The sequence below is a fragment of the Eucyclogobius newberryi genome, unplaced genomic scaffold, assembly GCF_026437365.1.
Source record: "Eucyclogobius newberryi isolate DKJ021-1_F unplaced genomic scaffold, fEucNew1.0.hap1 SCAF_116, whole genome shotgun sequence".
Taxonomy (NCBI): domain Eukaryota; kingdom Metazoa; phylum Chordata; class Actinopteri; order Gobiiformes; family Gobiidae; genus Eucyclogobius; species Eucyclogobius newberryi.
Window position 1 is genome coordinate 50,605 of NW_027315742.1, and position 27,969 is coordinate 78,573.

A 27,969-nucleotide genomic window follows, 5' to 3' on the forward strand; every position below is an offset into this window, starting at 1 on the left:
CCTCCGCTGCACCTGTTCCGCACGGACCAATCACGTGGCCGCTCGCCCGCTCCAAGATGGCGGCTCGCACGCTCAGTTTCCCGCATCATCCTCTGCGGACGCGGCGCTTTTAACGCTCTTTTCACCGCGACAAACGCGTCTTTTCTGCCGTTCGAAACACATGAGTGTCGAGCGGGCACCGGCGCACCGAGGCTCGCACTCTCCCCTGGCCGCGACACGGACGCCTTTCCCCGCGTGTTCCGGCGCCGTGAACAGCCTGGATGCGCCGCGGTCTGAGGCGGGCTGCGGGATCCGAGCATGGCCACCGAGAACCGGGTCAACTTCTGGAGGAGAAGCGCCAAGGTTCCCGGAAGGTGAGAGCGTTATTCCCGCAATAACCGCGTCATAATCACGTAATAATAACGTAATAACAAGGCTCGGATGAATATGTGTTTATGCCATGACGTGATCAAAGCTGTCAGACGTGTCAATCCAAACTACGTCTTGTGTTTTGAGCAGAATTAAGACGAACGTCTGAGGAATAAAGTCTGGCGGTAATGCAACACTCGGATGCCAACCGCCATAAAACAACAACAACAACAACAACAACATTAAGACGCTTTATTTGACGTCATGAGGTCAAATAAAGTGCATTTTAATAAAGATTCAGGGATCAAATGACAAACAGATGAATATGATAATGATTCTTGTCGTTTTCAGACATAAATTAGACTCAAGTTTTCTTTTCCAGAGTGAAAAAGTGAGAAAAAGTGTGAAATGAGTGAATATTGTAATATCTGTGTCTTTATAACAAACATTTCGAAGTATATTTCAGTATATTTGTGGTAAAAGTCTATATTAAACTTTCGTGGGCTCAACTGTGAGTTTTGGTCCAGTAAAACCTTAAAATCTGGACGTTTCCTTCATCAAAAAGTCGAAGTGTGATTCATAATTTACTGCTAAATAAAAGTAAAATAACATTTGTGTGTAAGTTTTGTGTATTTGAACGTGACAGTTTAATCCCAGTTTCTCCAGTGAATTTGTTCCACTCAAACTTTTGTTCCATTTCATAATTTAGAATGTATTTGTTCCAAAGTCGGCGGTGTAATTACCAACTAATCCGACCGTTAATCAATCATGTTAATTGGAAACGTAACCAACACATTGTCACATGAACTGTTGTTTATCTGAAGTGGAACAAACATAATCCACACGACGCTGAAGAAACGTGAAACATATCAACGTAAATCAGCAATTATTTCAAAATAAAAGACCTTTATTTGTCCCACACTGAGCAGAGAACGGACCAGAAGAAACTTACACTGTGAATGTAAATACACAGTTACAGCAGTATTAGTATTAATATTAATATTAATATTAATATTAATATTAGTATTATTAGTATTATTAGTATCAGTATTATTAGTATCAGTATTAGTAGTATTAGTATTATTATTCAGTCAGTGGTTCAAAATGATACGAACAGCTTGAAAAGATTATTTCGATTGAACATATAGTCTTTTTAAACTCATAAAAATAACTAAATAAATATTCTTCTTGATGGAGAATATTTATGAATAAAGTGCATTATTAGGCCCGAGCGCCACAAGCTGGCAAGAGGCCTATTAATCTCGTAAGGCCGTACGAAGCACGGCTGCGAAATCGGCACGAAATCAAGCGCGAAGCGCTCGCCCACTTCCAAACACTCACTAACGCACTCCTTCACTCATGCACGCCCCGTGCAGACTAATTAGTAGTAGGAAAATGGAACATTACCGTTGTAAACGGGCGAAGCCCGTGCAAAAGTGCGCACTAAACGAGCACTTTACATTGAGATGACGACCGCGAAGCGGTCGTCATCCCCATATAAAGCACTCATTTGTCCTAAGTAGCTCACGAATACGTTCCCCATCTCTTGTATGTTCCGTGCATATAAACATGTAATGCAAAAATGTAACATTATTACTGTATAGAGGGCCAAAAACACAAAGTGGGCGGAGCCCACTCAAAATTATCGAAAGTACCCGTCAGTGACCAGGGACCCACACCATGAGGTAGGAAAGCGCGAGCGCTTTCCGAAAATGTATAGTTTATGATATTTGAAAAATGGGAAACATTGTTTTCGCATCGGAATATTATTCTTTCTTTCTTTCTTTCTTTCTTTCTTCTTCTTCTCGGGACCAACCCCCCTATTTTTCACCCAGTGAACATTGACGAAAAGTCACAAAAATTTGCACACCTCTAAAAATCGTGCCTCTCTACATTCTGGCTATTTCCCTTTTCTAAAATAAAAAAAATTGGCGCGTCAGCGCCACCAAATGTACCAAAAATGCATTGAGAGATGGGAAATGACCCAAAAAAAATCTGATCGTAGAATCATGAAATTTGGCGCAGAGGTAGATGGTGACAAGAGAAGTAAAAAATATTATTACGGCAACGCCGTCCGCCCAACCAAATGTCGGCCATATTGCTTCAAAAATGCCTAAGCATGACTCGTACTTTTACAAACTCCCCCTCAGGGCGTTGGCTCAAAAAGCTGAAATTTGGTGAAAATGCTACTGAGGAGTGGGACATCAAAAGTTATCCAAATGACATTGACCCTGTCACGGTCTCTGTGCGGCGAAGCCGCAAACTTTAGCAAGAATTTCAGAAATCTCCCAAATTTAACATTTCTGCCGTTTGCGCAGATAAAGTCCGAATTGCGTCAAATTAGAATCAGTTGTTAAACTCTTTGCCCTAAACCTACTTGAAGTGAAATAAATTAATTTGGAGCCACAGCGCCCCCTACAGAGTTTATATGGAGGTTAAATGTTTAGTTTTGCGAAATTATATGAAATTTGACACACAACTCAATTTTAGCCCCATCAAAAAAGTCAATGAGACCCATGTCATAATTGTTATGGCGTTGCCGTAGCGATGACCGAAACCTTCCATGTTATTCCAATGGGGAAATCGCCAGAACATGTTTACACTTTAGACTTTCACGAACTCCTCTTAGGGCGTTAGACATATTAACCTGAAATTTGGTGAGACTCATCTTCAGGACCATCAAAAGTTATCCACATTTTTATTCAAAGAGTCACGGTGTCTGTGCGGCAAAGCTGCACATTTTACCAAGAATTCAAAATAAAATGTCTTTTTGATGTTAAAACAAAGGGGAGATGATGTGACAGCGTCACAGATTCAGCAGTAGATGTAATAAAAGGACAATTGGGGCGCGTTAGCGCCCCCTCCTCTTGCGGCGCGGCGGCGGCGTGGCGAGGGCCGATCATTGCAGCTTGCGGCTATATTAGAAGATATTGTTTATTCCTTAGAGACTTTAGTGTTAGATAAGATGTGACAGATATTGTGACAGTTTGTGTGTCGTTCTCGTCATGGATGTGTAACCTGAGCTCAGGGCGTGGCCCAGAGGCGTGTCTCCGTCTGAACAAACACATCTGAACAAAAGTCTGTCCCTGGCCACCGCACGAGTCTGTGGTGGAGGCGTCTGTGGTGGAGGCGTCTGTGGTGGAGGCGTCTGTGGTGGAGGCGTCTGTGGTGGAGGCGTCTGTGGTGGAGGCGTCTGTGGTGGAGGCGTCTGTGGTGGAGGCGTCTGTGGCGTCTGTGGTGGAGGCGTCTGTGGTGGAGGCGTCTGTGGTGGAGGCGTCTGTGGTGGAGGCGTCTGTGGTGGAGGCGTCTGTGGCGTCTGTGGCGTCTGTGGCGTCTGTGGTGGAGGCGTCTGCAGGCTGAGAAATAGATTTTCAAAGTTAGGGGCCAGGGGGGCCCCCTACCTAAAAAAGTTATTGGCCCAGCAATTTCAGGGGCCCACAAGCGCGCGGCATTGCGGCGTCATAAGAACAAGATAAAAGTGTTTTAAACCTGGTCATTTGCATGTACAACAATGTAAAGTACTTTTATCTGTTATTTGACATGAAGAGCACAAATACTGCATCACATAAACCAGAGATCATGATGTTTAAAACTATTTAATTCAATATTATCATGTTTCTTAGATACAAAATAAATACTGTTTACAACATCTGACACAAGGAGATCTTGTGGAATATATCAAATCACAGCCTACAAAATAAACTATAACATATATACATTGCCCCGATGCTAACAACTCCAAAGGGGGCGGGGCCCTTGGGGCCCTTGGATACTTCCACATTGACATTGTCCCTAATGTGCAAAATTACAGCTTTTGTTGCAAACAACTTTAAAAAGACTGAATTGGTGGACTGAGGAGAGATTGACGCCGCTGACCTAGAGATCACTTTTGGGGCAAAATTCAATCGAACACGACCGAACGCAGCGGCCAATCAGATGCCCGCTTTCATCGAAATTAGATCACTGACACTGCTCGGCCAATGAGAAGCGAGAAGACTGCGAAGTGGGCATGTCTCAAAACGAAACTTAAGCCATGAAAATGCCCCAAATATGGACAAATTACTAGTTAAATCTTGTTTTTTTTTTCGAGGAATTTCGATGCAGGGGCCCGGGGCCCCTCCTAATTCAAACCGCGGGTCCGCCGGAGATTTGACTGCTTACGGGCCCCGGCCCCCCGTCTATTTCGCGGCCTGGCCTGTTGTGGAGGCGACGACGGGACCAGAGATGAGAACGAGCAGCATTTATGATTTTAACCTTAACCCAATCATTTATTCTTTATGGACTTTTTACTGTAATAACTTTGCTTAAAATGTATTTTGTATTTTTTATACGGTGCATTTACACCAGCACCGGGTCAGTGTTTAAATGTCCAGATGACTCTAAACACGCGTGTGGTCAGACACACTCAGGCGCGGCATCGCCAAGACCCTCGCGATACGATACGTATCCCGATACAGGGTCACGATACGATACGTATCCCGGTACAGGGTCACGATACGATACGTATCCCGGTACAGGGTCACGATACGATACGTATCCCGGTACAGGGTCACGATACGATACGTATCCCGGTACAGGGTCACGATACGATACGTATCCCGGTACAGGGTCACGATACGATACGTATCCCGATACAGGGTCACGATACGATACGTATCCCGGTACAGGGTCACGATACGATACGTATCCCGATACAGGGTCACGATACGATACGTATCCCGGTACAGGGTCACGATACGATACGTATCCCTGTACAGGGTCACGATACGATACGTATCCCGGTACAGGGTCACGATACGATACGTATCCCGGTACAGGGTCACGATACGATAAGTCTGTTTGGATGAGATGGTTCTATGGCATCTTTCAGGTGGGAGGGGCCATGTCAGGAGGAGGAGTTTAAATGTGATTCTAAAGTGGACAGGAGCCAGTGAAGAGACTCCAGCACCGGCGTCATGTGCTACCTTCTTTTAGTCTGATCGCTCTGATCAGGTTCATTGATAAATACAGCTGAGTGTCGTCTGCAGAGCAGTGGCAGTTAATGCCATGTGACCTGATCATGTGACCTAACGGCAGCATGTAAAGAGGAAACAGAACTGGACCCAGTACTGACCCCTGAGGCACAACATAAGTTACTTTAGAGCAAGGGGAGGAGTTCTGGTTTATATAAACAAACTGGTACATATCAGATAAATAGGATGTAAAGCAGCTGAGGGCGGGGCCTCTGAGGGCGGGGCCTCTGACACCTACATCACATTCTAACTCTGCAGTAGAATGTTGTGGTTGATGGTCAAACACTGAGGTCAGAACCAGGAGTGAGACCAGTCCATCTGTGGTGGGCTCTGGACCCTGCTGTGGTGGGCTCTGGACCCTGCTGTGGTGGGCTCTGAACCCTGCTGTGGTGGGCTCTGGACCCTGCTGTGGTGGGCTCTGGACCCTGCTGTGGTGGGCTCTGTCCTGTAGGGGGCGACAAAGCTTTTTTACTACAACTTTTTCAAGGACTTTAGAGACAAAGGGCAGATTATAAACAGGTCTGTAGTTTAACAATAGGTCGGGATCGAGGTTTAATGACGTCGTGTTTGAAGGACGTGGAACATAAACACTTATCAGGTCCACAGCTCCTCCTCGTTTAAAGCCTATGGGCCACACAATTATTATTAATTTTTTTTAAATAAAAAAATATCGATACTGTGACTCAGTATCGATACGGACTCCGTGACGATATATCTCCGTATCGATATTATGAACACAACCCTAAGACGCACTGGGACTTTCTTTCTCTCCACGACTGTTGCACGTTTGAACTGTTGGTGCGACGTTTGTGCGACGTTTGTGTGACGTTTATGCCACGTTTGTGTGACGTTTGTGCCACGTTTGTATGACGTTTGTGCCACGTTCGTGTGACGTTTGTGCCACGTTTGTGAGACGTTTGTGTGACGTTTGTGTGACGTTTGTTTGACGTTTGTGTGACGTTTGTGCCACGATTGTGCCACGTTTGTGTGACGTTTGTGTGACGTTTGTGCCACGTTTGAGTTATGTTTGTGCCACGTTTGTGCCACGTTTGTGTGACGTTTGTGCCACGTTTGTGTGACGTTTGTGCCACGTTTGTGTGACGTTTGTGCCACGTTTGTGTGACGTTTGTGCCACGTTTGTGTGATGTTTGTGCCACGTGTGTGACGTTTGTGCCACGTTTGTGCCACGTTTGTATGACGTTCGTGTGACGTTTGTGCCACGTTCGTGTGACGTTTGTGCCACGTTCGTGTGACGTTTGTGCCACGTTTGTGCCACGTTTGTGAGACGTTTGTGTGACGTTTGTGTGACGTTTGTTTGACGTTTGTGTGACGTTTGTGCCACGATTGTGCCACGTTTGTGTGACGTTTGTGCCACGTTTGTGCCACGTTTGTGAGACGTTTGTGTGACGTTTGTGTGACGTTTGTTTGACGTTTGTGTGACGTTTGTGCCACGATTGTGCCACGTTTGTGTGACGTTTGTGCCACGATTGTGCCACGTTTGTGTGACGTTTGTGTGACGTTTGTGCCACGTTTGAGTTATGTTTGTGCCACGTTTGTGCCACGTTTGTGTGACGTTTGTGCCACGTTTGTGTGACGTTTGTGCCACGTTTGTGTGACGTTTGTGCCACGTTTGTGTGACGTTTGTGCCACGTTTGTGTGATGTTTGTGCCACGTTTGTGTGACGTTTATGTGACGTTTGTGCAGTGTTCAGCCCGTGTACGGAGCACAGCACCCGCCGCTCGACCCAAAGCTCAGACGCACGTGAGTCGCCCTGGAAACGCCGCGTCAGCCCCGCCCTTTTCTTCAGCCCCGCCCTTTTCTTCACCTGCATTGATTCTGTTTAATTTATCTCAACATTTGCACGAAAAACCGACTTGTTTGTTTTATTTGACCTTTTTTTTTTAAATAAGTTTGACTTTTTACATTTTCACCATGACTCGTTAGGGCTGCAACTCCTCAAATTGTGATTATTACTGAACATTGAGTCATTTTAATTACATTTTAATCAATTAAAGCTGTAAATATGTGAAGAAGCAGAGAATATTTATGAATAAAGTTTATTATTGATGACAATTCAAACGGATTATTCTCTGTTTCACATTTAGAGTTAATCTTCTTTGGTCCAGACAAACATGTTGCAGCCCTAGACTTTATTAAAGGTGCGGTTTTCTGTGTTTTTGTGCCGTGTAATGCCACACTGTGGAACTTTCATCTCCATGGAGACCGGCAGGTGGCTAAACCTCCAACAGAAAAATAACATGACGCACCTTTAAATTCATGTTCAATATGTAACTGTTTTTGTGCTGATTTGAACCATCTTTTGTTGTATTTTCCCCTTTAAATGTTCATTTCCGTCTCGTTTGCTCGTTAAGTTTGGCTTGTTTTAATGATCATGTCACGTGGGCGTCGTCCACACGTGACACGCCCTGACGTGACACGCCCTGACATGCCGTGTGATCTGTGTGCAGATATCTGAAGGAATCCAAGCTGAATCTGAACAGTCTGAAGACGAAGAAGGCCTCGAGTTTCCACGAGTTCGCCCGAAGCACCAGCGACGCCTGGGACATCGAGGACGAGGAGGACGAGGAGGCGGGGCCTCCTGCCATGCCGTCACTGTGCGCTCAGAGCCAGGTGTGTGTTCAGGTGTGTGTTCAGGTCCTGTCTGTGTTCAGGTGTGTGTTCAGGTCCTGTCTGTGTTCAGGTGTGTGTTCAGGTCTGTCAGTGTTCAGGTCCTGTCTGTGTTCAGGTGTGTGTTCAGGTGTGTCAGTGTTCAGGTCCTGTCTGTGTTCAGGTGTGTGTTCAGGTCCTGTCTGTGTTCAGGTCCTGTCTGTGTTCAGGTGTGTGTTCAGGTCCTGTCTGTGTTCAGGTCCTGTCTGTGTTCAGGTGTGTGTTCAGGTCCTGTCTGTGTTCAGGTGTGTGTTCAGGTCTGTCAGTGTTCAGGTCCTGTCTGTGTTCAGGTCCTGTCTGTGTTCAGGTGTGTGTTCAGGTCCTGTCTGTGTTCAGGTCCTGTCTGTGTTCAGGTGTGTGTTCAGGTCCTGTCTGTGTTCAGGTGTGTGTTCAGGTCTGTCAGTGTTCAGGTCCTGTCTGTGTTCAGGTGTGTGTCCAGGTCCTGTCTGTGTTCAGGTCCTGTCTGTGTTCAGGTGTGTGTTCAGGTCCTGTCTGTGTTCAGGTCCTGTCTGTGTTCAGGTGTGTGTTCAGGTCCTGTCTGTGTTCAGGTGTGTGTTCAGGTCTGTCAGTGTTCAGGTCCTGTCTGTGTTCAGGTGTGTGTCCAGGTCCTGTCTGTGTTCAGGTCCTGTCTGTGTTCAGGTGTGTGTTCAGGTATGTCTGTGTTCAGGTCCTGTCTGTGTTCAGGTGTGTGTTCAGGTATGTGTTCAGGTCCTGTCTGTGTTCAGGCGTGTGTTCAGGTGTGTGTGTGTTCATGTCCGTGTTCATGTCTGTGTTCAGGTCCTGTGTGTTCAGGTGTGTGTGTGTGTGTTCAGGTGTGTGTGTGTTCAGGTCCTGTCTGTGTTCAGGTGTGTGTTCAGGTCCTGTCTGTTCAGGTGTGTGTTCAGGTCCGTGTTCAGGTGTGTGTTCAGGTCCGTGTTCAAGTGTGTGTTCAGGTCCTTGTGTCTGTGTTCAGGTGTGTGTTCAGGTCCGTGTTCAGGTCTGTGTTCAGGTCCGTGTTCAGGTCTGTGTTCAAGTGTGTGTTCAGGTCCGTGTTCAGGTCTGTGTTCAGGTGTGTGTTCAGGTCCGTGTTCAGTGTGTGTTCAGGTCCTTGTGTCTGTGTTCAGGTCCGTGTTCAGGTCCGTGTTCAAGTGTGTGTTCAGGTCCTTGTGTCTGTGTTCAGGTGTGTGTTCAGGTCCGTGTTCAGGTCTGTGTTCAAGTGTGTGTTCAGGTCCTTGTGTCTGTGTTCAGGTGTGTGTTCAGGTCCGTGTTCAGGTCCGTGTTCAAGTGTGTGTTCAGGTCCTTGTGTCTGTGTTCAGGTGTGTGTTCAGGTCCGTGTTCAGGTCTGTGTTCAAGTGTGTGTTCAGGTCCTTGTGTCTGTGTTCAGGTGTGTGTTCAGGTCCGTGTTCAGGTCTGTGTTCAAGTGTGTGTTCAGGTCCTTGTGTCTGTGTTCAGGTGTGTGTTCAGGTCCGTGTTCAGGTCTGTGTTCAAGTGTGTGTTCAGGTCCTTGTGTCTGTGTTCAGGTGTGTGTTCAGGTCCGTGTTCAGGTCTGTGTTCAAGTGTGTGTTCAGCTTCTTGTGTCTGTGTTCAGGCTCGGAGCAGCTCGACGGTCTCATCGCTGCCGCAGAGCGTTTCTCCTGAAGACGACGATGTGGTTTACAACGGGACCATCAGTGACAGCGACCTGCAGGACTCAGGTACTCACAACCTGCAGGACTCAGGTACTCACGACCTGCAGGACTCAGGTACTCATGACCTGCAGGACTCAGGTACTCATGACCTGCAGGACTGTACTCACGACCTGCAGGACTCGGGTACTCACGACCTGCAGGACTCGGGTACTCATGACCTGCAGGACTCGGGTACTCATGACCTGCAGGACTCGGGTACTCATGACCTGCAGGACTCGGGTACTCACGACCTGCAGGACTCGGGTACTCACGACCTGCAGGACTCGGGTACTCACCACCTGCAGGACTCGGGTACTCACGACCTGCAGGACTCGGGTATTCACGACCTGCAGGACTCGGGTACTCACGACCTACAGGACTCAGGTACTCACGACCTGCAGGACTCAGGTACTCACGACCTGCAGGACTCAGGTACTCATGACCTGCAGGACTCAGGTACTCACGACCTGCAGGACTCAGGTACCTGCAGGACTCAGGTACTCACGACCTACAGGACTCGGGTACTCACGACCTGCAGGACTCGGGTATTCACGACCTGCAGGACTCGGGTACTCACGACCTACAGGACTCGGGTACTCACGACCTGCAGGACTCGGGTACTCACGACCTGCAGGACTCGGGTACTCATGACCTGCAGGACTCGGGTACTCATGACCTGCAGGACTCGGGTACTCATGACCTGCAGGACTCGGGTACTCACGACCTGCAGGACTCGGGTACTCACGACCTGCAGGACTCGGGTACTCACCACCTGCAGGACTCGGGTACTCACGACCTGCAGGACTCGGGTATTCACGACCTGCAGGACTCGGGTACTCACGACCTACAGGACTCAGGTACTCACGACCTGCAGGACTCAGGTACTCACGACCTGCAGGACTCAGGTACTCATGACCTGCAGGACTCAGGTACTCACGACCTGCAGGACTCAGGTACCTGCAGGACTCAGGTACTCACGACCTACAGGACTCAGGTACTCACGACCTACAGGACTCAGGTACTCGGGTGACGACCTGCAGGACTCGGGTACTCGGGTGACGACCTGCAGGACTCGGGTACTCACGACCTGCTGGACTCACGACTTGCAGGACTCAAGTACTCGGGTGACGACCTGCAGGACTTGGGTACTCACGACCTGCAGGACTCAGGTACTCACGACCTGCAGGACTCAGGTACTCGGGTACGACCTGCAGGACTCAGGTACTCGGGTCACGACCTGCAGGACACGGGTACTCGGATCGGTGACTTGCAGGACTCGAGTACTCGGTTCAACGACCTGCAGGACTCGGATACTCGGGTTGGCGACCTGCAGGACTCGGGTACTCGGGTTGGCGACCTGCAGGACTCGGGTACTCGGTTCAGCGACCTGCAGGAATCAGGTACTCGGGTCAGCGACCTGCGGGAATCGGGTACTCGGGTCACGACCTGCAGGACTCCGGTCACGACCTGCAGGACTCGGGTACTCGGGTCACGACCTGCAGGACTCGGGTACTCGGGTCGGCGACCTGCAGGACTCGGGTACTCGGGTCGGCGACCTGCAGGTATCAGGTACTCGGGTTAGCGACCTGCGGGAATCGGGTACTCGGGTCACGACCTGCAGGACTCGGGTACTCGGGTCACGACCTGCAGGACTCGGGTACTCGGTTCGACGACCTGCAGGACACGGGTACTCGGGTCGGTGACTTGCAGGACTCGAGTACTCGGTTCAACGACCTGCAGGACTCGGGTACTCGGGTTGGCGACCTGCAGGACTCGGGTACTCGGGTTGGCGACCTGCAGGACTCGGGTACTCGGGTCAGCGACCTGCAGGAATCAGGTACTCGGGTCAGCGACCTGCGGGAATCGGGTACTCGGGTCACGACCTGCAGGACTCCGGTCACGACCTGCAGGACTCGGGTACTCGGGTCACGACCTGCAGGACTCGGGTACTCGGGTCGGCGACCTGCAGGACTTGGGTACTCGGGTCAGCAACCTGCAGGTATCAGGTACTCGGGTTAGTGACCTGCGGGAATCGGGTACTCGGGTCACGACCTGCAGGACTCGGGTACTCGGGTCACGACCTGCAGGACTCGGGTACTCGGGTCGGCGACCTGCAGGACTTGGGTACTCGGGTCAGCGACCTGCAGGAATCAGGTACTCGGGTCAGCGACCTGCGGGAATTGGGTACTCAGGTCACGACCTGCAGGACTCGGGTACTCGGGTCAGCGACCTGCGGGAATCGGGTACTCAGGTCACGACCTGCAGGACTCGGGTACTCGGGTCACGACCTGCAGGACTCGGGTCAGCGACCTGCGGGAATCGGGTACTCGGGTCACGACCTGCAGGACTCGGGTACTCGGGTCACGACCTGCAGGACTCGGGTCACGACCTGCAGGACTCGGGTACTCGGGTCACGACCTGCAGGACTTGGGTACTCGGGTCGGTGACCTGCAGGACTTGGGTACTCGGGTCAGCGACCTGCAGGAATCAGGTACTCGGGTCAGCAACCTGCGGGAATCGGGTACTCAGGTCACGACCTGCAGGACTCGGGTCGGTGACCTGCAGGACTCGGGTACTCGGGTCGGTAACCTGCAGGACCTCAGGTGTCATGTTTTCAGATGTTCTTTGTGCTCCTTCAGGTCCAGAGCGCCCCTCGCCCCCGAGGCCGTTGCCGTGCCGACCAATCATTCCTCTCGTCGCTCGGATCTCGGACCAGAACTCGTCCGGAGCTCCGCCCATGACGGTCCGCGAGAAGAGCCGCCTCGACAAGTTCAGAACGCTGCTGTGTGCGGCCAACACCGAGCTGGGTACGACACGCCAGAGAGCGCCCCCTGCAGGTCACTGTGAGAGCGCCCCCTGCAGGTCACTGTGAGAGAGCGCCCCTGCAGGTCACTGTGAGAGAGCGCCCCCTGCAGGTCACTGTGAGAGAGCGCCCCCTGCAGGTCACTGTGAGAGAGCGCCCCCTGCGAGAGCGCCCCTGCAGGTCACTGAGAGAGAGCGCCCCCTGCAGGTCACTGTGAGAGAGCGCCCCCTGCGAGAGCGCCCCTGCAGGTCACTGAGAGAGAGCGCCCCTGCAGGTCACTGAGAGAGAGCGCCCCCTGCAGGTCACTGAGAGAGAGCGCCCCCTGCAGGTCACTGTGAGAGCGCCCCTGCAGGTCACTGTGAGAGAGCGCCCCTGCAAGTCACTGTGAGAGCGCCCCCTGTGAGAGCGCCCCTGCAGGTCACTGTGAGAGCGCCCCTGCAGGTCACTGTGAGAGCGCCCCCTGCAGGTCACTGTGAGAGCGCCCCTGCAGGTCACTGAGAGAGAGCGCCCCCTGCAGGTCACTGTGAGAGCGCCCCTGCAGGTCACTGAGAGAGAGTGCCCACATAAACAAGCCCACATAAACACGCCCACATAAACACGCCCACATAAACACGCCCACATAAACACGCCCACATAAACACGCCCACATAAACAAGCCCACATAAACACGCCACATAAACACGCCCACATAAACACGCCACATAAACACGCCCACATAAACACGCCCACATAAACACGCCACATAAACACGCCCACATAAACAAGCCCACATAAACACGCCACATAAACACGCCCACATAAACACGCCCACATAAACAAGCCCACATAAACACGCCACATAAACACGCCATAAACACGCCCACATAAACACGCCACATAAACACGCCACATAAACACGCCCACATAAACACGCCACATAAACACGCCACATAAACACGCCCACATAAACACGCCACATAAACACGCCACATAAACACGCCATAAACACGCCCACATGAACACGCCCACACGAACACGCCCACACGAACACGCCCACACATGAACACGCCACATGAACACGCCCACACATAAACAGGCCCACATGAACACGCCCACACGAACACGCCCACACATGAACACGCCCACATGAACACACCCACACGAACACGCCCACACATGAACACGCCCACACATAAACAAGCCCACATGAACACGCCCACACATAAACAGGCCCACATGAACACGCCCACATGAACACGCCACATAAACACGCCACATAAACACGCCATAAACACGCCCACATAAATACGCCCACATAAACACGCCCACACGAACACGCCCACACGAACACGCCCACACGAACACGCCCACACATAAACAGGCCCACATAAACACGCCACATAAACACGCCACATAAACACGCCATAAACACGCCCACATAAATACGCCCACATAAACACGCCCACACGAACACGCCCACACGAACACGCCCACACATAAACAGGCCCACATGAACACGCCACATAAACACACCATAAACACGCCCACATAAACACGCCACATAAACACGCCACATAAACACACCACATAAACACGCCATAAACACGCCCACATGAACACGCCCACACGAACACGCCCACACGAACACGCCCACACATGAACACGCCACATGAACACGCCCACACAAACACACCCACACATAAACAGGCCCACATGAACACGCCCACACGAACACGCCCACACATGAACACGCCCACATGAACACACCCACACGAACACACCCACACGAACACGCCCACACATGAACACGCCCACACATAAACAAGCCCACATGAACACGCCCACACATAAACAGGCCCACATGAACACGCCCACATGAACACGCCCACACATAAACACGCCACATAAACACGCCATAAACACGCCACATAAACACGCCATAAACACGCCCACATAAATACGCCCACATAAACACGCCCACACGAACACGCCCACACATGAACACGCCCACACATAAACAGGCCCACATGAACACACCCACACGAACACGCCCACACATGAACACACCCACACGAACACGCCCACACATGAACAGGCCCACATGAACACGCCCACACGAACACGCCCACACATGAACACGCCCACACATAAACAGGCCCACATGAACACGCCCACACATAAACACGCCCACATGAACACGCCCACATGAACACGCCCACACATAAACACACCATAAACACGCCCACATAAACACGCCCACATAAACACGCCCACATAAACACGCCCACACGAACACGCCCACACGAACACGCCCACACGAACACGCCCACACATGAACACGCCCACACATGAACACGCCCACACGAACACGCCCACACGAACACGCCCACACGAACACGCCCACACGAACACGCCCACACATGAACACGCCCACACATGAACACGCCCACACATGAACACGCCCACACATGAACACGCCCACACGAACACGCCCACACGAACACGCCCACACGAACACGCCCACACGAACACGCCCACACGAACACGCCCACACACGAACACGCCCACACATAAACAGGCCCACGTGAACACGCCCACACATAAACAGGCCCACATGAACACGCCCACATGAACACGCCCACAGTCATTAAAGGACACGATACTTTTGGAATTCTCTAAATGTTGAACTGACTGAAACGTCTCTGTTTTCAGACGAGCTCCGGAAGCACAGCTGGTCAGGGATTCCACGGGAGGTCCGGCCGGTCACCTGGAGACTGCTCCTGGTCAGTCTCTCTTCAGCGTCCAGCATCACGCACTTCACCACTGCAATCTCACACTGCCATACACGATACACGATACTCGATACTGCAATCTCACACTGCCATACACGATACACGATACTCGATACTGCAATCTCACACTGCCATACACGATACACGATACTCGATACTGCAATCTCACACTGCCATACACGATACACGATACTCGATACTGCAATCTCACACTGCCATACACGATACACGATACTCGATACTGCAATCTCACACTGCCATACACGATACACGATACTCGATACTGCAATCTCACACTGCCATACACGATACACGATACTGCAATCTCACACTGCCATACACGATACACGATACTCGATACTGCAATCTCACACTGCCATACACGATACACGATACTCAATACTGCAATCTCACACTGCCATACACGATACACGATACTCGATACTGCAATCTCACACTGCCATACACGATACACGATACTCGATACTGCAATCTCACACTGCCATACACGATACACGATACTGCAATCTCACACTGCCATACACGATACACGATACTCGATACTGCAATCTCACACTGCCATACACGATACACAATACTGCAATCTCACACTGCCATACACGATACACGATACTCGATACTGCAATCTCACACTGCCATACACGATACACGATACTCGATACTGCAATCTCACACTGCCATACACGATACACGATACTCGATACTGCAATCTCACACTGCCATACACGATACACGATACACGATACTCGATACTGCAATCTCACACTGCCATACACGATACACGATACTCGATACTGCAATCTCACACTGCCATACACGATACACGATACTGCAATCTCACACTGCCATACACGATACACGATACTCGATACTGCAATCTCACACTGCCATACACGATACACGATACTCGATACTGCAATCTCACACTGCCATACACGATACACGATACTCGATACTGCAATCTCACACTGCCATACACGATACACGATACTGCAATCTCACACTGCCATACACGATACACGATACTCGATACTGCAATCTCACACTGCCATACACGATACACGATACTGCAATCTCACACTGCCATACACGATACACGATACTCGATACTGCAATCTCACACTGCCATACACGATACACGATACTCGATACTGCAATCTCACACTGCCATACACGATACACGATACTCGATACTGCAATCTCACACTGCCATACACGATACACGATACTCGATACTGCAATCTCACACTGCCATACACGATACACGATACTCGATACTGCAATCTCACACTGCCATACACGATACACGATACTCGATACTGCAATCTCACACTGCCATACACGATACACGATACTCGATACTGCAATCTCACACTGCCATATACACGATACACGATACTGCAATCTCACACTGCCATACACGATACACGATACTCGATACTGCAATCTCACACTGCCATACACGATACACGATACTCGATACTGCAATCTCACACTGCCATACACGATACACGATACTCGATACTGCAATCTCACACTGCCATACACGATACACGATACTCGATACTGCAATCTCACACTGCCATACACGATACACGATACTCGATACTGCAATCTCACACTGCCATACACGATACACGATACTCGATACTGCAATCTCACACTGCGATACACGATACACAATACACAATACTGCAATCTCATACTACGATACACGATACACAATACTGCAATCTCACACTATGGTACACGATACACAACGAACGATGTAAGATACATATTACGATAAAGGATAGACGGTATACGGTGCACGATGATGGTCTAATAAGTGCTTGGAATAAGTCTCTAGTTTGGAGCAGTTGAAATGGAGCAAAGGATCATGGTCTTTGTAGTTCCTCTCCGAAGCTGAAGGCGGCGCTGCGTGTGCCTTGTTTCCAGGGTTACCTACCGGCGAACAAAGAGCGGCGCGAGCACGTTCTGCAGAGGAAACGTGAGGAGTACTTTGGCTTCATCGAGCAGTATTACGACTCCCGGAGCGAGGAGCCGCACAGAGACACGTACAGACAGGTGAGTGCTGATTGGCTCGTGACCAGGACATGTGACTCGGAGGAAGAGCATGTCTTTAGTCGTTTTACCCGTTTCCATAGCATCATGTGATAATGTGTAGAGCTGCAGCGATTAGTGGACTTTAAAACATAATCTAGACTCTACAGACTCTAAAACACATGGAAAGATCTTTTATCACAAAGACCGGGACATTAATGACTCTAAGAAGAATAAATTATCAATAAAACACTCAAAAAGCTTCAGATTTACACCTTTTTAAAAGGTCTGTGACAGATTTTTACCTTACTTTGACTTTATTTGGTGTATTTATACCTGTCGTACATGTAAATGATAGTTTTACACCGATCGAGCAGGTATTTGTGCAGAAAACTTAAAAAAATCTGTGGAAAATGACAGGAAGTGACATCACACCAGGGACACTCATACAGGAAGTGACATCACACCAGGGACACTCATACAGGAAGTGACATCACACCAGGGACACTCATACAGGAAGTGACATCACACCAGGGACACTCAAACAGGAAGTTAATTCAACAAAATAAAGTCGCTCATATAATTTTTATTTGTCAAATAAAAAAAATATTATGGCATTAGATGAGTTTTGGCCCAGTTTTTGCTGGGTAATTCCCTAGTGTGATGTCATCAATTACAAACAGGAAGTGATATTATAAACCTAAAAACGTGCTATTCTGGGATAATGTTTTATCATTTTAAGCAAAATTCAGTTTGTGTAATTATGTTTATTTTGTCCTGAGTTCTTCACGTTGTTGTTGCCAGATTCACATCGACATCCCACGGACCAACCCCCTGATCCCTCTGTTCCAGCAGCCGGCCGTGCAAGAGGTACAAGAGTACTCCACGCGTATTCAAGAGTGTTCCACGCGTATTCAAGAGTGTTCCACGCGTATTCAAGAGTATTCCACGCGTATTCAAGAGTATTCCACGCGTATTCAAGAGTATTCCACGCGTATTCAAGAGTATTTAAGAGTATTCCACGCGTATTCAAGAGTATTCCACGCATATTCAAGAGTATTTCACGCGTCTCCAAGAGTATTTCACGCGTATTGTAGAGTATTTCACGCGTATTGTAGAGTATTTCACGCGTATTGTAGAGTATTTCACGCGTATTCTAGAGTATTTCACGAGTATCCAAGAGTATTTCACACGTATTCTAGAGTATTTCACGCGTCTCCAAGAGTATTTCACGCGTATTGTAGAGTATTTCACGCGTATTGTAGAGTATTTCACGCGTATTCTAGAGTATTTCACGAGTATCCAAGAGTATTTCACACGTATTCTAGAGTATTTCACGCGTCTCCAAGAGTATTTCACGCGTATTGTAGAGTATTTCACGCGTATTGTAGAGTATTTCACGCGTATTCTAGAGTATTTCACGAGTATCCAAGAGTATTTCACACGTATTCTAGAGTATTTCACGAGTATCCAAGAGTATTTCACACGTATTCTAGAGCTAAATATACATTCCAAAGTCACGTTTCCTTTTTATGAAGTTCTGTTTTTCTTGGAGGAAGTGAAGGATGAAAGAGGAAGTAAAAGAGGAAGCGAAAGAGGAAGTGTGCGTGGCTCTGTCTGCGGGTCATTCGAACGATCAGATTGTGTTTATATTCTGAGGTAAAAGTGCCTGATAAACTCTGGACTAACACGTGTCCAAACGGCCGCGCAGGTGTTCGAGCGGATCCTGTTCATCTGGGCCATTCGCCACCCGGCGTCCGGGTACGTGCAGGGCATCAACGACCTGGTCACGCCCTTCTTCGTGGTGTTCCTGTCCGAGTTCGTGGGTGAGTCGATGCGGCGCTCGGAGAACACGTCCGCTCGCTCCGTTTGTGTTTTCAACAGTCGACGCAACGAGAAATGGCGAAAGCGTAAAGCGCCCCCTACAGGTCGAATGACTGAACTAAAATGTAGTGAAGATAGAGTATAAGTCAAAAAATGCATAATAGAGAAGAAAAAAACATATTCAAGTGGCACTGGAGTATGAAATGCAGTTACAAGTGTGATAACAAATAATATCCCATATAAGTCGCTCCAGAGTATAAGTATATAAGTATAAATATAAGTATAAGTCGCACCTCGGCCAAAACTATGTCAAAATGTGCTTATAGTAAAATACGGTAAATATATTTAGAATTTTTGCTAAAAATGATAAACATTTCATTCCAGAATAGCAAATGTTTTAGTTTTATAATTTCACTTCCTGTTTGTAATTGATGACATCACACTAGTTAATTACCCAGAAAACACTGGGCCAAAACTCATCTAATGTCACTATTACACCAAATAAAGTCAAAATTAGACAATCGTAAAAACCTGTCATGGGCCCTTTAATGTGACAATCATGGGCCCTTTAATGTGACAGTCATGGGCCCTTTAATGTGACAGTCATGGGCCCTTTAATGTGACAGTCATGGGCCCTTTAATGTGACAGTCATGGGCCCTTTAATGTGACAGTCATGGGCCCTTTAATGTGACAATCATGGGCCCTTTAAGGTGACAGTCATGGGCCCTTTAATGTGACAGTCATGGGCCCTTTAATGTGACAGTCATGGGCCCTTTAATGTGACAGTCATGGGCCCTTTAATGTGACAATCATGGGCCCTTTAAGGTGACAGTCATGGGCCCTTTAATGTGACAGTCGTGGGCCCTTTTAATGTGACAGTCGTGGGCCCTTTAATGTGACAGTCGTGGGCCCTTTAATGTGACAATCATGGGCCCTTTAATGTGACAATCATGGGCCCTTTAATGTGACAATCATGGGCCCTTTAATGTGACAATCGTGGGCCCTTTAATGTGACAGTCGTGGGCCCTTTAATGTGACAATCATGGGCCCTTTAATGTGACAGTCATGGGCCCTTTAATGTGACAGTCATGGGCCCTTTAATGTGACAGTCATGGGCCCTTTAATGTGACAGTCATGGGCCCTTTAATGTGACAGTCATGGGCCCTTTAATGTGACAGTCGTGGGCCCTTTTAATGTGACAGTCGTGGGCCCTTTAATGTGACAGTCGTGGGCCCTTTAATGTGACAATCATGGGCCCTTTAATGTGACAATCATGGGCCCTTTAATGTGACAATCATGGGCCCTTTAATGTGACAATCGTGGGCCCTTTAATGTGACAGTCGTGGGCCCTTTAATGTGACAATCATGGGCCCTTTAATGTGACAGTCATGGGCCCTTTAATGTGACAGTCATGGGCCCTTTAATGTGACAGTCATGGGCCCTTTAATGTGACAGTCACGGGCCCTTTAATGTGACAGTCACGGGCCCTTTAATGTGACAGTCACGGGCCCTTTAATGTGACAGTCACGGGCCCTTTAATGTGACAATCATGGACCCTTTAATGTGACAGTCACGGGCCCTTTAATCTGACAGTCACGGGCCCTTTAATGTGACAGTCACGGGCCCTTTAATGTGACAATCACGGGCCCTTTAATGTTACAGTCACGGGCCCTTAAAGTGACAATCACGGGCCCTTTAATGTGACAATCATGGGCCCTTTAATGTGACAGTCACGGGCCCTTTAATGTGACAGTCACGGGCCCTGAAAGTGACAATCACGGGCCCTTTAATGTGACAATCACGGGCCCTTTAATGTGACAATCACGGGCCCTTTAATGTGACAGTCATGGGCCCTTTAATGTGACAATCATGGGCCCTTTAATGTGACAATCATGGGCCCTTTAATGTAACAGTCATGGGCCCTTTAATGTGACAATCATGGGCCCTTTAATGTGACAGTCATGGGCCCTTTAATGTGACAATCATGGGCCCTTTAATGTGACAATCATGGGCCCTTTAATGTGACAGTCATGGGCCCTTTAATGTGACAATCATGGGCCCTTTAATGTGACAGTCATGGGCCCTTTAATGTGACAATCATGGGCCCTTTAATGTGACAGTCATGGGCCCTTTAATGTGACAATCATGGGCCCTTTAATGTGACAGTCACGGGCCCTTTAATGTGACAATCATGGGCCCTTTAATGTGACAATCATGGGCCCTTTAATGTGACAGTCATGGGCCCTTTAATGTGACAATCATGGGCCCTTTAATGTGACAATCATGGGCCCTTTAATGTGACAATCATGGGCCCTTTAATGTGACAGTCATGGGCCCTTTAATGTGACAATCATGGGCCCTTTAATGTGACAATCATGGGCCCTTTAATGTGACAGTCATGGGCCCTTTAATGTGACAAACAGAAGAACCCGTCACATGGTCCTCACGTCCGTATGTAGCTCGTAACTCGATGGCGTGTTTCATCTTCACGTCCGTCCCGTTTGTTCTCGACTGTGATTGAGCGGTCAAGAGAATGACCGCCAGCCTGAGCCTGACCCTGAGCCTGACCCTGAGCCTGACCCTGAGCCTGACCCTGAGCCTGACCCTGAGCCTGAGCCTGACCCTGACCCTGACCCTGAGCCCGAGCCTGAACCTTTGCTGTGCTTTCAGAGGACGACATGGAGAACTTCGACGTGGCGGCTCTTCCCCTTGAGACGCGGAGGAACATCGAGGCCGACAGCTTCTGGTGCATGAGCAAGTTACTGGACGGGATCCAGGTCTGACACGCCCTTTTATTCTCACACTTCTGCTGCTCAAACGCTCTGGTAGATGCAGCAGGTTTGTACTTGTGGTGGACAGAAGAAGCCTCCTGGAGAAGGTCCTCTGGAAAAGGTCCTCTGGAAGACCTTGTATTCTGGAGAAGGCCCTCTGGAGGAGGGCCTCTGAAGGAGGTCCTCTGGAGAAGGCCCTCTGGAGAAGGCCCTCTGGAGAAGGCCCTCTGGAGGAGGCCCTCTGGAGAAGGCCCTCTGGAGGAGGCCCTCTGGAGAAGGCCCTCTGGAGAAGGCCCTCTGGAGAAGGCCCTCTGGAGGAGGTCCTCTGGAGAAGGTCTTCTGGAGGAGGTCTTCTAGATGAGGTCCTCTTGATGAGGTCCTCTGGAGAAGGTCCTCTGGAGAAGGTCCTCTGGAGGAGGTCTTCTGGAGGAGGTCCTCTGGATGAGGTCCTCTGGAGGACCTGGAGGGACGTTTCGAGGAGCATGTCTGTGACGTGTGGCTGGTCCGTTGCTTCTGCTGAATCCTCCAGACTCGAACACGACGCTGAAGAAGTCTTTTTGATCTTTTTCAGGACAACTACACTTTCGCTCAGCCGGGAATCCAAAACAAAGTGAAGGCTCTGGAGGAGCTCGTTGGCAGAATCGACGGTTTGTTCTGAGCTTTGTTTCTGTGATCGAACCTCCTCGTGAATATATTCTTCTCCACGTTCTCTTCATAATCATGTTCTCCTCATGTTCTCTTCATAAACATGTTCTCCTCATGTTCTCATGTTCTCCTCATGTTCTCTTCATAATCATGTTCTCCTCATGTTCTCTTCATAAACATGTTCTCCTCATGTTCTCTTCATAATCATGTTCTCCTCATGTTCTCTTCATAATCATGTTCTCTTCATAATCATGTTCTCTTCATAATCATGTTCTCCTCATGTTCTCTTCATAATCATGTTCTCCTCATGTTCTCTTCATAATCATGTTCTCCTCATGTTCTCTTCATAATCATGTTCTCTTCATAAACATGTTCTCCTCATGTTCTCTTCATAATCATGTTCTCCTCATGTTCTCTTCATAATCATGTTCTCCTCATGTTCTCATGTTCTCTTCATAAACATGTTCTCATGTTCTCTTCATAATCATGTTCTCCTCATGTTCTCTTCATAATCATGTTCTCCTCATGTTCTCTTCATAATCATGTTCTCTTCATAAACATGTTCTCCTCATGTTCTCTTCATAATCATGTTCTCTTCATAAACATGTTCTCCTCATGTTCTCTTCATAATCATGTTCTCTTCATAAACATGTTCTCCTCATGTTCTCTTCATAATCATGTTCTCCTCATGTTCTCATGTTCTCTTCATAAACATGTTCTCATGTTCTCTTCATAAACATGTTCTCCTCATGTTCTCCTCATGTTCTCATGTTCTCTTCATAAACATGTTCTCATGTTCTCTTCATAAACATGTTCTCATGTTCTCTTCATAATCATGATCTCATGTTCTCCTCATGTTCTCCTCATGTTCTCCTCATGTTCTCCTCATGTTCTCTTCATAATCATGTTCTCCTCATGTTCTCTTCATAATCATGTTCTCTTCATAAACATGTTCTCCTCATGTTCTCTTCATGTTCTCCTCATGTTCTCTTCATGAACATGTTCTCCTCATGTTCTCTTCATAATCATGTTCTCTTCATAATCATGTTCTCCTCATGTTCTCTTCATAATCATGTTCTCTTCATAAACATGTTCTCTTCATAAACATGTTCTCCTCATGTTCTCCTCATGTTCTCTTCATAAACATGTTCTCTTCATAAACATGTTCTCCTCATGTTCTCTTCATGAACATCTTCTCATGTTCTCATGTTCTCTTCATAATCATGTTCTCCTCATGTTCTCTTCATAATCATGTTCTCCTCATGTTCTCTTCATAATCATGTTCTCCCCATGTTCTCTTCATAATCATGTTCTCCTCATGTTCTCCTCATGTTCTCTTCATAAACATGTTCTCATGTTCTCTTCATAAACATGTTCTCATGTTCTCTTCATAATCATGATCTCATGTTCTCCTCATGTTCTCCTCATGTTCTCCTCATGTTCTCCATGTTCTCTTCATAAACATGTTCTCATGTTCTCTTCATAATCATGTTCTCCTCATGTTCTCTTCATAAACATGTTCTCCTCATGTTCTCTTCATGAACATGTTCTCCTCATGTTCTCCTCATGTTCTCCTCATGTTCTCTTCATAAACATGTTCTCTTCATAAACATGTTCTCCTCATGTTCTCTTCATGAACATCTTCTCATGTTCTCATGTTCTCTTCATAATCATGTTCTCCTCATGTTCTCTTCATAATCATGTTCTCCTCATGTTCTCTTCATAATCATGTTCTCCCCATGTTCTCTTCATAAACATGTTCTCATGTTCTCTTCATAATCATGTTCTCCTCATGTTCTCTTCATAATCATGTTCTCTTCATAATCATGTTCTCCTCATGTTCTCTTCATAATCATGTTCTCCCCATGTTCTCTTCATAATCATGTTCTCCTCATGTTCTCTTCATAATCATGTTCTCCTCATGTTCTCTTCATAAACATGTTCTCCTCATGTTCTCTTCATAAACATGTTCTCCTCATGTTCTCCTCATGTTCTCTTCATGAACATGTTCTCCTCATGTTCTCATGTTCTCCTCATGTTCTCTTCATAATCATGTTCTCCTCATGTTCTCTTCATAAACATGTTCTCCTCATGTTCTCATGTTCTCCTCATGTTCTCTTCATAATAATGTTCTCCTCATGTTCTCCATGTTCTCTTCATAAACATGTTCTCATGTTCTCTTCATAAACATGTTCTCCTCATGTTCTCTTCATAAACATGTTCTCCTCATGTTCTCTTCATAAACATGTTCTCCTCATGTTCTCTTCATAATCATGTTTTCCTCATGTTCTCTTCATAATCATGTTCTCCTCATGTTCTCCTCATGTTCTCATGTTCTCCTCATGTTCTCATCATGTTCTCATGTTCTCCTCATGTTCTCCTCATGTTCTCATGTTCTCCTCATGTTCTCATATTCTCATGTTCTCCTCATGTTCTCCTCATGTTCTCATGTTCTCCTCATGTTCTCATGTTCTCATATTCTCATGTTCTCCTCATGTTCTCATATTCTCCTCATGTTCTCCTCATGTTCTCATGTTCTCCTCATGTTCTCATGTTCTCATGTTCTCCTCATGTTCTCATGTTCTCCTCATGTTCTCCTCATGTTCTCCTCATGTTCTCATGTTCTCCTCATGTTCTCATGTTCTTCTCATGTTCTCCTCATGTTCTCATCATGTTCTCATGTTCTCCTCATGTTCTACTCATGTTCTCATGTTCTTCTCATGTTCTCATGTTCTTCTCATGTTCTCATGTTCTCCTCATGTTCTCATGTTCTCCTCATGTTCTCCTCATGTTCTCCTCATGTTCTCATGTTCTCCTCATGTTCTCCTCATGTTCTCATGTTCTCATGTTCTCCTCATGTTCTCATGTTCTCCTCATGTTCTCATGTTCTCCTCATGTTCTCCTCATGTTCTCATGTTCTCCTCATGTTCTCATGTTCTCCTCATGTTCTCCTCATGTTCTCATGTTCTCCTCATGTTCACCTCATGTTCTCATGTTCTCATGTTCTCATGTTCTCATCATGTTCTCATGTTCTCCTCATGTTCTCATGTTCTCCTCATGTTCTCATGTTCTCCTCATGTTCTCCTCATGTTCTCCTCATGTTCTCCTCATGTTCTCATGTTCTTCTCATGTTCTCATGTTCTCCTCATGTTCTCCTCATGTTCTCATGTTCTCCTGCTGCAGAGGAAGTCCACGTTCACTTCCGTCGATACGAAGTGGAGTATTTACAGTTTGCGTTTCGCTGGATGAATAATCTGCTGATGCGAGAACTTCCTCTGCGCTGCACCATCCGCCTCTGGGACACTTACCAGGTAAAACACAGGGGGAACAATGACATCTGTGTGAGGAACAATGACACCCTGAAGATCTGTGTGAGGAACAATGACACTGAAGATCTGTGTGAGGAACAATGACACTCTGAAGATCTGTGTGAGGAACAATGACATCTGTGTGAGGAACAATGACACCCTGAAGATCTGTGTGAGGAACAATGACACCCTGAAGATCTGTGTGAGGAACAATGACACTGAAGATCTGTGTGAGGAACAATGACACTGAAGATCTGTGTGAGGAACAATGACACTGAAGATCTGTGTGAGGAACAATGACACCCTGAAGATCTGTGTGAGGAACAATGACACTCCGAAGATCTGTGTGAGGAACAATGACATGCTGAAGATCTGTGTGAGGAACAATGACACTCTGAAGATCTGTGTGAGGAACAATGACACACTGAAGATCTGTGTGAGGAACAATGACACTCTGAAGATCTGTGTGAGGAACAATGACACTCTGATAGTACATACATCTGTGAATATTGTTGAAGCTTATGAAACTATGTTCAAGTCGTTAGGATGATCTTCTTTGTGACCCTTGTTGTTGTTTGTGTCCAGGCCGAGTCCGAGGGCTTCTCACACTTCCACTTGTACGTCTGCGCCGCCTTCCTCATCAAATGGCGGAAAGAAATCCTCTCCATCGCAGACTTCCAGGTACAAACCTATGAGAGCGTCCTCCAGGGGGCGTGTCCTCAGACACATGTGAGCGTCCTCCAGGGGGCATGTCCTCCAGGGGGCGTGTCCTCAGACACATGTGAGCGTCCTCCAGGGGGCATGTCCTCCAGGGGGCGTGTCCTCAGACACATGTGAGCGTCCTCCAGGGGGCATGTCCTCCAGGGGGCGTGTCCTCCAGGGGGCGTGTCCTCAGACACATGTGAGCGTCCTCCAGGGGGCATGTCCTCCAGGGGGCGTGTCCTCAGACACATGTGAGCGTCCTCCAGGGGGCATGTCCTCCAGGGGGCGTGTCCTCAGACACATGTGAGCGTCCTCCAGGGGGCATGTCCTCCAGGGGGCGTGTCCTCAGACACATGTGAGCGTCCTCCAGGGGGCATGTCCTCCAGGGGGCGTGTCCTCAGACACATGTGAGCGTCCTCCAGGGGGCATGTCCTCCAGGGGGCGTGTCCTCCAGGGGGCGTGTCCTCAGACACATGTGAGCGTCCTCCAGGGGGCATGTCCTCCAGGGGGCGTGTCCTCAGACACATGTGAGCGTCCTCCAGGGGGCATGTCCTCCAGGGGGCGTGTCCTCAGACACATGTGAGCGTCCTCCAGGGGGCATGTCCTCCAGGGGGCGTGTCCTCAGACACATGTGAGCGTCCTCCAGGGGGCATGTCCTCCAGGGGGCGTGTCCTCAGACACATGTGAGCGTCCTCCAGGGGGCATGTCCTCCAGGGGGCGTGTCCTCAGACACATGTGAGCGTCCTCCAGGGGGCATGTCCTCCAGGGGGCGTGTCCTCCAGGGGGCGTGTCCTCAGACACATGTGAGCGTCCTCCAGGGGGCATGTCCTCCAGGGGGCGTGTCCTCCAGGGGGCGTGTCCACAGACACATGTGAGCGTCCTCCAGGGGGCGTGTCCTCCAGGGGGCGTGTCCTCAGACACATGTGAGCGTCCTCCAGGGGGCGTGTCCTCCAGGGGGCGTGTCCTCAGACACATGTGAGCGTCCTCCAGGGGGCGTGTCCTCCAGGGGGCGTGTCCTCAGACACATGTGAGCGTCCTCCAGGGGGCGTGTCCTCCAGGGGGCGTGTCCTCCAGGAGGCGCTGTGATGTCAGAGCGGCTTTAAACATCATAAATCCTTAACTTTGTCTGTTACTTGACCTTGAACGTTTCTCTGACCTTGAGTGTGGGTGTTTCAGGGTCTCCTGATGCTGCTGCAGAACCTTCCCACAATCCACTGGGGCAACGAGGAAGTGGGGCTGCTATTGGCTGAGGCTTACAGACTGAAGTACATGTTTGCAGACGCTCCGAGTCACTACAAGAGATGAACACGTGAAGCACACGTGAAGCACACGAGAAGCCACACGTGAAGCACACGTGAGCCACACGTGAAGCACACGTGTGGCTCACGTGAGCCAAACGTGAAGCAC

General features: G+C 48.5%; 1 protein-coding gene across 2 annotated transcripts; it reads left to right on the forward strand.

Moving 5' to 3' along the window:
- Window positions 1-111: 111 nt before the first annotated feature.
- Window positions 112-27,893, forward strand: LOC140355576 (TBC1 domain family member 22B-like). Of its 2 annotated transcripts, XM_072440216.1 has the most exons (14): window positions 112-353; window positions 7,065-7,121; window positions 7,829-7,991; window positions 9,595-9,700; window positions 12,313-12,480; window positions 15,168-15,238; window positions 17,207-17,335; window positions 18,116-18,181; window positions 19,023-19,137; window positions 21,807-21,913; window positions 22,479-22,554; window positions 25,736-25,863; window positions 26,446-26,541; window positions 27,739-27,893. In XM_072440216.1, exons 1-14 carry the CDS (start codon window positions 298-300, stop codon window positions 27,865-27,867), a joined length of 1,467 nt encoding a protein of 488 aa, XP_072296317.1. In that variant the 5' UTR covers window positions 112-297; the 3' UTR covers window positions 27,868-27,893. The 2 variants fall into 2 exon arrangements, with proteins under 2 accessions (XP_072296317.1, XP_072296318.1); XM_072440217.1 differs by lacking the exon at window positions 7,065-7,121 and having other exon boundaries at window positions 116-353; window positions 27,739-27,892.
- The last annotated feature ends 76 nt before the right edge of the window (window positions 27,894-27,969 follow it).